The sequence below is a fragment of the Magnolia sinica genome, chromosome 18 (genome assembly GCF_029962835.1).
Source record: "Magnolia sinica isolate HGM2019 chromosome 18, MsV1, whole genome shotgun sequence".
NCBI classification, from domain to species: Eukaryota; Viridiplantae; Streptophyta; class Magnoliopsida; order Magnoliales; family Magnoliaceae; genus Magnolia; species Magnolia sinica.
Window position 1 is genome coordinate 40225446 of NC_080590.1, and position 12340 is coordinate 40237785.

Here is a 12340-nt window from a genome sequence, read left to right on the forward strand (position 1 = left end):
GGACTCATCGGGATGGTGGTGACTCATCCCAATCGACCAAATCGGGCATATTTTCAATGATGCTGCCATGGTTAAATGACTCGGTTAGACTTATTTAGTCTCGAGTTGAGTCGTGACTCACTGAGTCAAGGGCAGCTAGGTTATTTAACCAAATTGAGCTCGATTGAGTCTGGTTTGACTCGAATCCAAATCGGGTTCAAAGGACTTGGGCTGACTCAAATAAGTTGCGCGGGACTCATTCAAGTCTTGAAAGCTGCCTGTGGTGCTGGACCAGATTGGACTCGACGAAGTCGTTCCGAGTCGCCGAGTCATCCATCCATTCAGATTCTCAAAACTCAATAAACCACAACCCACCAATACCCAAGGTCTACCATTACCTCAAAGTGGGCCCAACCCGTTCAGCCCGGGCCCATCCAGGCGCACTCCTTTCCACTCAGCGTTCTTCTTACTTCAATTTCTCCCGTCTTCAAAGTAGTCTCCTCCCCCTTGCCTCTGCCCTATACTCTCTGGCCAAAATGCTTCCATTTTCCATCCTCTTCCTCTCTCTCCTCCTCCTCTCCCCAATCTCCTCCACCGCTGTTCCCATCCTGGGGCTCGACTCCTTCATGTCCCACCAATCACGTCTGGACCCCACCGCATCCAACGACTCCTATCTCTCACTCCCTTCCCCTCTCAAATCCGCCCTCTCCCACCTCTCCACCTCCCTCAATCCTTCCTCCCTTCTCTCCTTCTCCATCTCCATCCCTATCCACATCAAGCTCGTTGGTGGGTCCTTCCCCCCCGACGCGGACCACCTCCTCTCCACCTTCATCCACGCCGTTCAGTCTTCCGATCTCTTCCACGTCATCGGCCCCAACCCCACCTATCACCATCTCTCCGTCCGTCACTCTCTCAACCTCGCCGTCTCCCAATCCTCTCTCCTCTCATCCCAGATCTCGGACGCTATCGGCTCCGAGATCGCTGCATCCGTCTCTAACTTTCGGTCCACACTCCACGCCGTCCCTTTCTCCACCGTCGATCGCATCATCAAACAGGACTTCGACAAGGAGAAGTCGGTCCAGGGCTTCTACATCTATCTCCTCAATTTGAATCAGCAATCGAAGCGTTACGCATACTCTTACTCCCCGAGTGGGGAATCGTCACCCGCCTTCACGCGCTGCTTGGGGAGTCTTTGGACTGGGAAGGATCGATATCTGTGGATTGATCTTGCTGCCGGTCCTGTCGACTACGGCCCGGCCATATCTGGTGAGGGTGTGCTTCCACGCGGGGAATTCCATCCCCTTACTTCACTGCACGGACGCCCCAAATCACAGAAGGCTCTGATCGCCGACCTGGCTTCTCTCGTCTGGAGCGCTTACCATGTACTTCTCGTACCTTCTCTGAGAATTCCTGTCTTTTTCGAGAACTCGCTTTTAGTTCAGTTTATTCATGTCCATGGATCTGACGGCCGGGATTCGAGAGGTTTGGATTGGAAGACGATTGAGAGGACATTTATGGATGAGGTTCATGATGGCGGGTTATTGTTCCGGGACCAAACGCTGCGGTTCAAGACTTACGAAGTCAGTTTTTCTGATTGCCCTGTATGTTTATTTGCAATTTCTCGATCAACGAATTTCTACACGTCGAGGTTCTTGTTCGATAATTATACACTGATTGTGAATGAGTATTTGGATTCGAAGCGCTTGCATCAAATACTGTCAGATTCAGCCAAAGAGCTGCATAAGTCGGCACAGATCCCGGATGAAGATTTTGGAAGGATATTGCCTGTTTATGTATTTGATTTGGATTATGATAAGCTGTTGTTGCTCGATCGCTATCACCAAGCGGTCGCTTTTAGAGATATGGTGATTGCAGTTAGGACTAGGAGCTCTCAGACAGTGAGCGATTATAGCTGCAATGGTCGGCATGTGATCACGCAAGCCCGTGAGCTGGAAAGACCGATTGTGGGTTCGATTCTGCAGAGTATGTGGGGTGTCTCACCGACCCATTTGACCTGGAGCCCATGGCATAATAGCACGTTGGTGGATTATACGTGGAGTATCGGACAGACTCCTTTCGGGCCGTTCTCAGAGTCTCTGTCTCTGTCATTCGTGCAGAAGGATGCGGCCCAGAGGAATGTGCTTCTGACAGCTTTGAATTACTCAATTAGTAGCGGCATTGACATGCTTGAATCTGTGGCTGGGCATGGTGGGGACAGGCGTCTACTTAAAGGGAGCAGGCATGTTGAGTTTGTACAGAGATGGAATTTACTCAAGTACAAGTTGGACAAAGCTGTTTCTGCAATGTCTCATTTGGATTATGAATCTGCTCTGTTTTTCTTGAGGTCTTCTGACCATGATCTGTTTGCCATTCATACGCTCGTTTATCAGGCATCACAGGAATTGGAAGCTTCGCTTGTTTGTTTCAAGGATCCACCATTTCCATGGGCCTCGGCTTCAATGGCTGTGGTGGTTTTGTTTGCTTTCTTTTATGTTTACACAAAAAGAGACCGGATCTTTAGAAACAAGAGAAAGCAGTTTTGATGTTTTTGAAGGAACGGATGTTTGTATCGGTTCTGTTAACATCATACTACCCTTGTGTTCTTTTAAGAGAGGTAAGTTGTTGAATGGAATTTAGGATGTTATTTGAGTAGGATATGAATCACACTTTAGCCAAAATTGATTTTCATTTGCTTTTCATCCTACATTTTTTTCCTTGTCCTTATCTTGTGCAGGGGCTAATCTTAAATAATAATAATAATAATAATAATGATGGTGATGATGATGATGATCTTGTGCGGGGGCTTTTTAATTCATTTTAATGACATCTTGGATATATATCGTGTCCATTATACAACTGTTGCTTTTACTTGATGCTTTATTGGAGGACTAACTTTTATTTAATGACATGTTTTACCAAATGCTTTCTATTTTTTGCTAATCCTATTAGACATGAATGACAGGAAGAGTTTTGGCTCACAACTGGCTTTGGATAGGTTTTCATTACAGATATTTGAGAATTTTGGAGGTCCATTGCATAGGCAAACTACTGGAATGCTTGAAATCTGCATCCATCGTGGTTGACGTTGGTTTTCGACACTTAAAAAATGAGGGGAAGTGTTGGCTTCTTTAAAGTAAAGGAAACTCAAACCATAGTTTGAAAACCTGAAAACTCGACTTGATGTTCAGCCAGGTCATTTTTCACAAGTCGACTTGATATGTAATAATATTAGAAACTTAAAAATACTAACATTAACCCTTAAAAGATCTATGATTGGTAGTAAATATTTAAAATAGTTATTTCCGATATAAATAATATAAAATAGACGACCATGTAGCCAAACACTGCATAGTGCACGGCGAAGAGTGTTGCCTCATGTTCCCCCCCCCCCCCTCCTTTAAATTTTTTTTTTTTTTTTTAGCATAACAGTTTGACTACGCGAGTGACTCGATTCAAATCACCACAAGTTGCATCTAGCGGACTGAATCATGATCGATTAAATGTCTTCCCAATTTGGAATGAAGCAACTCCCAGGACTGAGTTTGCTGTTGAGTCTGCTCAAAATCTTGTCAGTTGAGTCAGTTGAGTTGAATCGGCCAAGTTTCAAGTTGAGTCAAGGAGTTTTAGAACTATGCTCAAAAAGAAAAGAATTTGCAATACAACTTTCGCCAATATGTCTGTCAATTTATTTGTTCTCTAATTACATGGGCAAACAAAATGTTTACCATAGAGGTGTTAATGCAGATTTCTTCTAATGAAGAAAAGGAGAGAATTCCATGAGACTTATTGTCCATTTAACACCTAAGCAATACCACTCTTTGGGTCCCCCATAGAACTTTTTTCATGAGTATCCTCTAACCTAACTGAAGATCCTTAGCTTCCATTTTCTTGGTATCACCTCACCTGGTTGGTATGGAACTTGGTTGCAGGATTTCTCCTGCCAAGGTATTATGCCCCCTTCAAAATTCGAAGCACGTCTAACTTGCACTCTTGTTCTTACTCCCTAGTCTTTTACACTTGCAAACTGGTGAAATTAGATGCTTCCTTGCTCCCGCACCTAAATCCACCTTTCACACGTGTGCCGCAAATTATGTATCGATCGCCCTCCTCTACAGTGTTCATATACTAGCTTGACATCATGCATCATTTTTGTACAAGTATGGTCCACCTAAAACTCAATAGTATCGATTTTTATTTTTATTTTATTTATTTATTTTTTAATTGTAAAAAACGCAGTATCTACATTGTTGGGACTGCCTGATGAGTGAATCTTTTATTGCACATGGCTGCACCGTCTCCACATAACGAACTCATCTGATCAAGCTTCTTGAATGATGAAAATAACCTAAGGGTAAAATGTCATTTTTATAATAAACTAAGATTAGCTATAAAAGAATAACGGTGGGGTGTTTTTTGTTTGACAGCATAAAAGGGTATGGTTATATAGGACTATTGAGAATGGAGGGAGGGAGGGAGGGAGGGAGGTGTAGATTTGCTCTTTTTGGCTGTACAGGGACACACATACCTTGGGAGGAGAAAACAGAATCTTTCATTCCATTCTGGCCAATGTGGAAGGGCATGATTCCCCCAAACTGGTTGCAAAAGAACAATGAAGGAGGACATGGGTGACACACCCCTCATCCCTTAATCACATACAACATCCATTGACGATGACCAGTTTCATATTATGGAGGTGGTTGATCATAACGACTTCATCTCAACAGGCCAACCAACCGAACACAATAACTCTTGTTGGATCCCCCACTCCCCAGTCCCCTCCAACTCGTGGTGGATCTGCCACTCCCCAAAGTCCCCTTCCCCCTCCACCAGCTTTTGGTCAACGGATCTTACCGAGAAATTATAGGAGTGATTCTTCCTCCACATCCTCTTATCTTGCCCTGACAAATCAAAGATTGCACTTTCCAACAATTGTAATGAACATCCTCCACCTCATTCCCTCTCAGAGTTCTTCTAAAGTGCGAAGCCACATCACTTGGTTGCCCTCTCCCTTATGGCATCTGATAACTATGGCCACCTTGCTTGCTGATAAACTGGACAATCTGTCAAAAGAGCTGCTCAAAAGAGATTCACCACACTAACGATTGAAATCTAAAATGGGAACCATTGCCAAGAACAGATGTTGTACGTAGCCAACCGGCCCAAACCTGCACTCCATCCCAATAACAATTTCCAATCCCTTGAACTTTTGTATCTCGAAGAACTTGGAGTGCCTTGCCCATCTTCTTGCGGTTTGTGCTTAGCAATCATTGCCCTCTTCCACAGTGAATCACACTTTTTTTCAAACCACCATAACCATTTTCCAATAACACTTTACTCATCATCACCTTAGCGATTTGATGCCCACTCCTGTCTCCATCTGTTTGCAAACCTCCTTCCAATCCAATAAGTGGAAATTTTGTTTCCTTCCAAGTGTTGCCAAAGGACCTTTCTAACTTTCCAATCTATCAATCATGCTACCAACAAAGACATAAAATACACCAACATGATGGACAATGCTACTTCGACATAGATTGGAATATCGGTATTGCATCAGTTGATACAGTTGTATCATATCCATATTGGCACAAGACAATACACAATACGGGGCTGTATCGGCCCTATACAAAAAAAGGGGACCCTTATTGGCTGATATGAAGTGTATCGACAACCAACATGGGGCCGATATGCCCATAAAAGTCCAATTTTGATTTATTTTTTTTCAAAATTTCAGTCATGTCTCTTTTTCTTTTTCATTTAAACCGTGGAGGAAGCTTAAAAGCTCATTTCCTATTTTGGGATCAAAACAAATGAGAATGGGATTAGGTAAATCGAAGCGAAGTTGACCATTATCGGAAAAATCAGGAAGAAGGGTAAACCTTCATTTTTAAAAAAATATATATTTTCATCTCCTTAATGGGCCCTAATTCACCAGATCATGCTTGATTTGTGTTCAATTAGTGCCCATTTAGTTGACCTTCAACAAGTCAAACCAACAAACAACATTCTCATCAAAGAATGGTCCGATTCACCATCATATGCATTTCCAAAATATAGAAGAAGAACAAGAAGAATAAGAAGAATCTGGCCATCCATTGAGAGATATCTACTCTTCCAAGCAGATAATTGCCTTTGCTATGCCCCGCATCCTACAGGCCACCCCACTCGAGCCCGGTGTGAAAATGCCCCTGCATTAATCACCTCCGGTGAGGAGTCTTGAACATCAGACCTCTCGCTCTGATACCGATGATAGCGAATTAATCATTTTATCTCATAGCCCAAGCCCCAAATCCATTGGTTAGGTCCTCGGATGAACCCTTCTCGTGGGCCCCAAATCCATGGGTTCCGCCCCCTCATGGGCCCCAAATCTAGGGGTTCTGCCTCACACGAGCCACCCGTCTCACATGGGCCCCAAATCCATGGGTTCTGTGGGCCGCCCACCCCGAGTGTGCCTAGCATCCCACAGGCTACCCCACTCGAGCTCGGTGTGAAAATGCCCCCGCATTAAGGTGCCCAAACTGAACCCAACCTGAATTCCCCTATACTCAACTCTAACCGAACCCAACCCGACCCAAACTTGACCTAACCCGACCATAATTTGCTCAACCTGAACCTAACCAAATTTCAAATCAGGTTGGTTTTTTCAACCCTTACCCAGCACAATGACCTTAATAACCTGATCCAACCCAAACCCAACTTGCAGCCCTTAGTCAAGATGAACTACCTTGCACTTAGGATCTCTGCCAACTCTTTCACCCTCTAATCATTCAATCAGTCAGTAAGTTTTTCATGGTGGTATCTCCAATGATGGTGACCACTATGTGGAAATATGGACCAAGGATAGGGTTAGATGCTTAATGAAGAGGTTGGTTCTATGTTGTTTCCGCATAATGAAAAGACATTGCTACAGTTCAACATGTCATCAAATGTAAAGGCAAGCCCCAAGAAGAGGCAATGTGGATGAATGAAGATTGACAAACAACATGATTGAGATTTATGATGGTTTCAACTCTAAGGTCGAGTTCCTTCAAAATGGAGGGGTTGGCATAGGCCAACATGGGCCCCATTCTCTACATGTGAAGCCCATATCCTGAAGAAGGGGGAGAAGATACAGGCCTTAAACCTGTAGAGTGATTTGGGGGGCTCTTCATGTGCTTATGCATTATCATCAGCAAATTACAAGGTGTGTAAGCTTTAAAGCGTGGAATATATAGGGGATTTTGTTGTTATTGTTGTGTACGTGGGACCCCATGGATGTGCATGAAAGCTCATAACCAAAGATGCTTTTGTACAGGATATTGAGGAGGATTGTTGGTAATCGAAATAATATGAGCCCACCGTGACTTTTTGGGATGCATCTATTAAGAGAATTCTTGTGAGTGAGGTTCTAACGAGTAATGGCAGAAGCATTCTAAAAGATGCGATCGGTTAATGGGTCCTTTGAAGGTCATGAAGAACCTAAAATAGGTTAGAGTCAAGACTATGTAGAGTTTTTGGTTTTTCAGACCTTGCGTGAAATGCAGGGAATTCCATAAAAGTAAGAATAGCAGGAAGTATATTCGATGTTATGACATCTTTCTTTTCCATAAGAGCTTGGTCTTGAAGCTTCTTCCTAGTGCATTAACATGTTTTTTTGATATTGGATTTGATCCCTCCCCTTTCAAATTCTGCTTTACACTTTCCCCTACATTGGTTAGAACGGCTTTTTGTTGAAGTGCTTAGTACCATGTAGGCTCAACACCAAAAAAAGTAGGATTTCTAACCTCCAAGAACACCCAAGTCACATGCTTCATAGGTGTTGGAGCTCCAATCACTATATTGCAAGAAAATAGTAGTCTTTTCTACTGCACTACCGTGCTACCTGATTGTTGGTGCATCTTCAAGTGCTGACAACTTGATTTTTCAGTACTTAGTACTACAGGGATTTGAACCTCAGATGGGCTCACAAAGACTACAAAATCCATTGGCTTGGTTATAATTTTGGAGGAAGCTGGCTAGCTTAACTGAAGTCATTACCTTCTCATCTTGCCACTTAAAAGGAGACTGTTTCCAATCACATTTACAGATTGCCTCTGATTGGCAGATGTCTTTATGGACAAGTGGCTACTGATTCCCTTCATCAGGTCTTGTTTACTTTTTGCCATAACATGTGTTAGGGTTGGCCAAAACCCTAAGCTATTAGGTCATAAAACCCCATATTGACTAAGCGTGATCACCGATTTCGATTTTAAACTCTTTGGATGTTCTTTTTCTGGTTCCGGCGAACGTATAATCATTTAGTCCTCCTATTCTTTGCCTGTTGTTGTTCTCTATCATGTTTAATGCTTATTTCGAAATGGTATGAATGCATTGCTTGTGTGGGTGCATGCATGAGCAAGTGTATGAACAAACTAAACTGCATATTCGAACAGCAAATGGATCAATAGTCCAGAAAAAAGAAGGAAACATTGTCATCTAACCTAACCTGTTGTATAATGAAATACTACAAAAATAATTCAAGTGCATTTTGAAAATCTAGCTGTATTCTCATGGAAAATTTGTGAAATGATATTATCATGAGATTTTCAAAATCTTAAAATCTCCGCGGTTATTATTATTATTCTTATTTTGCAATTTTATCGCAAAATTATCATGATTTTAATGAAATAAATATGTAAAAGTTTTAATTTATTTATTTTTACCCATATTTTGAATTTATGAAGTTATTTCTTAATTTATAATGAATTTTTAAATTGCTTTATTTTCAGCAAGATGTTCCCAATAATAGTGAGAAAAATGTCAAAATCTGGAAATCTCCCATGAAATTCCCATGCCAAGAATGCCGACGACAAGATTCCCGTGTTATGCCGTACAATGATGGATATTACTGATAGGAAATTGAAGATGTTTCTTTTGGTTGATGGAATTTCATTCGTGTAAGCTCTAAGCCTTGTAAGGCATTTCTTCATTCTCTACTTGTATATCTGAAGTCCCACCATGAGATTGCCTGGTGGAAACAATTAGAGCTGGGCATCGAGTCGAGTTGGACTGAGTTAGGGCGGACCCAACTCGATCCGGTTTTGAAATAGGCCTGACCCAAACTTGACCCGACTCAGTACCGAGTCCAGCATGCCTGACCCGATCCAAGTCCGGGTCTGGCCTGGGCTAATCCAGACTGAGTCCGACCCACTCGCAAGTACCGAGTCGGGTCGGGTGCAGCAGGTATCCACGGCCTGAAATCACAACTCAAAACCTAGATTCACTTGACAGAATCGCAGCCTCTATCAGCTACACAGCATCTCAGATCTGAAGTGTCAGATCTGAGTTTTTTAATATATATGTATGAGTCGAGTTTCGGATCGAGTCGAGTCAAGTTGCTGGGTGACTTGGACTCGACTCGGTTTGAGTTCGGATTGGACGAAGTCAACTCAATTCAGATCGACTCACCCACTCGGTTCGGATTGCATCGGATCTGAACGGACAAGTTGAGTTTGCCGAGTCAAGTCGTCCCGTGCCCAGCTCTGGAAACAATGGACGGTCTAAATCATCCTGCTCACGGTTGGCAGGTCTGATCCAGCATACATGCACAGGTTACCTGATGAGTAGAGTGGCCTGGGTTTTGCAACAGGCGATCATCATGGTGGGGCGCACCCTATGCACATTTTTCATTTGAATTTTTATGTTTTTATCAGAATTTGGTGTTCTTGCTCAAGTTTATATCAATCAAGGTTAAAAGACAGGGCAACTCAGATGAACCTGGTCAGCCCTGAGTTGAGTCATGTCTCGCACGAGTTGGAGCTGAATTGGCCTGACTTGCCGGAGTTGGGGGTGATTCGTGGTGTCAAACCCTATTAGGTCCCTTTGAATCTGAGTCGACTCGTCCAAGTTGCACCCGACTCAGATGAGTCTTAAAACCATGGTCTCAGTACTTGGCCAAAAGTGGTGTGGAATATCTCTGTTACTGAATGCCGATGGCCAAGAGCTGCCGTTGTCTTCCACACCGATCTGTAGTTGGGCAATTCTGATGTTTGATTTCTTATAATCAGTAGTATTGTTATCAACTATGGTGATAGCAAATACATTACATCTTGAAAAGTTGAATGCCTTCTCTCTCATATCTGCCCGAGTGAGGTTGGATCCAAATCCAAATTTCAAAGAGTTCTTATTACCAGTGTGACATATATTGCTGAGATTCGGAAAATCACATGATAATATTATGAAAAATACACTAAATGATATTATCGCTTGATTTTTCAAAATCTTGGCAGATTTTAAATATCGCATTTTTGATGTGATATTTTCACGATATTAACCCATTATCATGACATTATCTCGCGAAAGAGTAGAAAAATTCAAAAATTCACTAGATCAATGCATATTTGAAAGTCTACTGCTTGTTAGATGAGCTGGTGGAGACTCTGGGTGTGAGTGATTCAGGGTTTGATTCCTGGGTTACCTTTAAAAAAATAATAATAATAAACTTATTAATTTACAATAAATTCTTTAAAATGTTATTGTTTTTGGCGAGATCCTAAGAAAAACCTCAAATTTTGGAAATATCTCGAGAAATTTTACATTGAGGAATTGCTGAGAATAAGATTTGTCACTATGAATTCAATCACTTCAATTCAGGGTCTGTATCTACTCCTTTTGATCATTGTGTTGAATTGTGTTACAATAAAAGGTCTATACCACAATTAGAATATGCAAAAGTGATTAATAGTTTAATGCATGCCACGCAGCCCACAAGACCTGATATTGCATGCGTTGTAGGTAGATTAAGTAGATATACTCATAATCTTAATTAAATAATTATATACATTAGAATCTAATATCTATATTGTCAAAGTATCTTTAGAGGACTATACACTATGCTTTAAATCATAGTGGTTATCCCGTTGTATTGAAAGGATATAGATGATGGTTTGGTAACATATTTGGAAGAATAACAGTCCCAAGTGGATGGATATTTACTCGTAGAGGTGTTTATTGCATTGGTAGCAAGTGACAAAGAAGCAAAGTGGCTAAGGAATTTGCTCTTAGAGATTCCTCTTTAGCCTAACTTGGTGCCACGAATTTCTTTGCACGGTGATTGTAAGGCGACACTAAGGCGTAAGTGTACTATGAAAAATTCAGATACATATTGTTAAGACATACTATGTGAGAAAATTACTGGATGATTGAGTAATTAATATTGATTTTGTTTGATTTAGAAAAAATCTGGTGGACCCATTTACAAAAGGTCTTGCAAGGGATATCTGGAAGTCTTCATGAGGGATGTGTTTAAAATCCCATTGAATGAATCATTGGTGATAGAAACTCAACTCAAAGCTTATAACCAAGTTCAGAGTAAAATGAAAAAAGTATGTTACTTATGTGATTGCAACTTGCAAGTATTAGCTTAAAGAATAAAACATCTCTCAAGTAGTGCTCGGAATCTATAACAATTAACAAATGTTGAATATGTACTCTTAATGAATCTAAAACCAAAGTGTTGGAGTATCAAAATTACATAATACCCTTAATAGATTCACCGATATGAGTGTAGAAGTGTAGTTGCTTCTGGGTTAGAGTACTAGGCTTTAAATAAGTGCTCACGAAGCTGGGATATAGACCCAAGGCTAAAACTATGTTGACTTTAAATAAACAGCTTGAGCAATTGAAATATTATGTGTTAGTTATATGCGATATCACATGAGCTCCTTAGTTCAAAGCGACAGCTACTAAAAACCTTGGTAAATTCTAGTGTATCTTCACTAAGTGAAGATTCAAGTCCACATATGATTTCTAAATCCGGTTTAGAAATGTTACCTTTCAATCTTGAAAACAGTAGGGAATTGTCGGATGTTTTTAAAATTAAAATGTTTTGGAGTAGTTTATAAAAAAAATAAGGGTGCATTTTTAAAATTGAGAAAAGATTCATTTAATTGTCCTCCCTCTAAAATATTGTTTTAAAAAGGATTTGTTTATTTATTTTTATTTATAAGTTGCTTTTATAACTTTTGAATATGCTTTTCTTATCAAAAGACGTCTATGGGAAGGTCATTAGATGAGGACATTTTCCTAGCTAAGATCAAGGTTTGAAAGTCCACAACTGTCCAACCATGCACACATGCAAGTGGCCTGGGTAGCAGGATGTAGGGAACAGAACAAAATCCAATCCAAATGCCTCCTAAATATCGTAGGGTCCATATGCATGTTTTTCCATAAATACCAAGATAATTCTCTACAAAACTGAAATCTAATTTTGTGATGTTTTTTTTATGCCACAAGTCTTCATTGTTCTCAGTATTATATTGTAGAAACATAATAGTCTGCTCTTCCTATCATATTTGTTGGGTTGCAAGGGTGTTTGGGATCGATTACTAACGCTGCTTGTTGTAGA

At 41.0% G+C, this 12340-nt stretch overlaps 1 protein-coding gene across 1 annotated transcript; it reads left to right on the top strand.

Moving 5' to 3' along the window:
* Positions 1-456: 456 nt before the first annotated feature.
* On the top strand, positions 457-2634 carry LOC131232686 (uncharacterized). The gene has a single exon (XM_058229093.1). It carries the CDS (start codon positions 516-518, stop codon positions 2520-2522), a length of 2007 nt encoding a protein of 668 aa, XP_058085076.1. The 5' UTR covers positions 457-515; the 3' UTR covers positions 2523-2634.
* The last annotated feature ends 9706 nt before the right edge of the window (positions 2635-12340 follow it).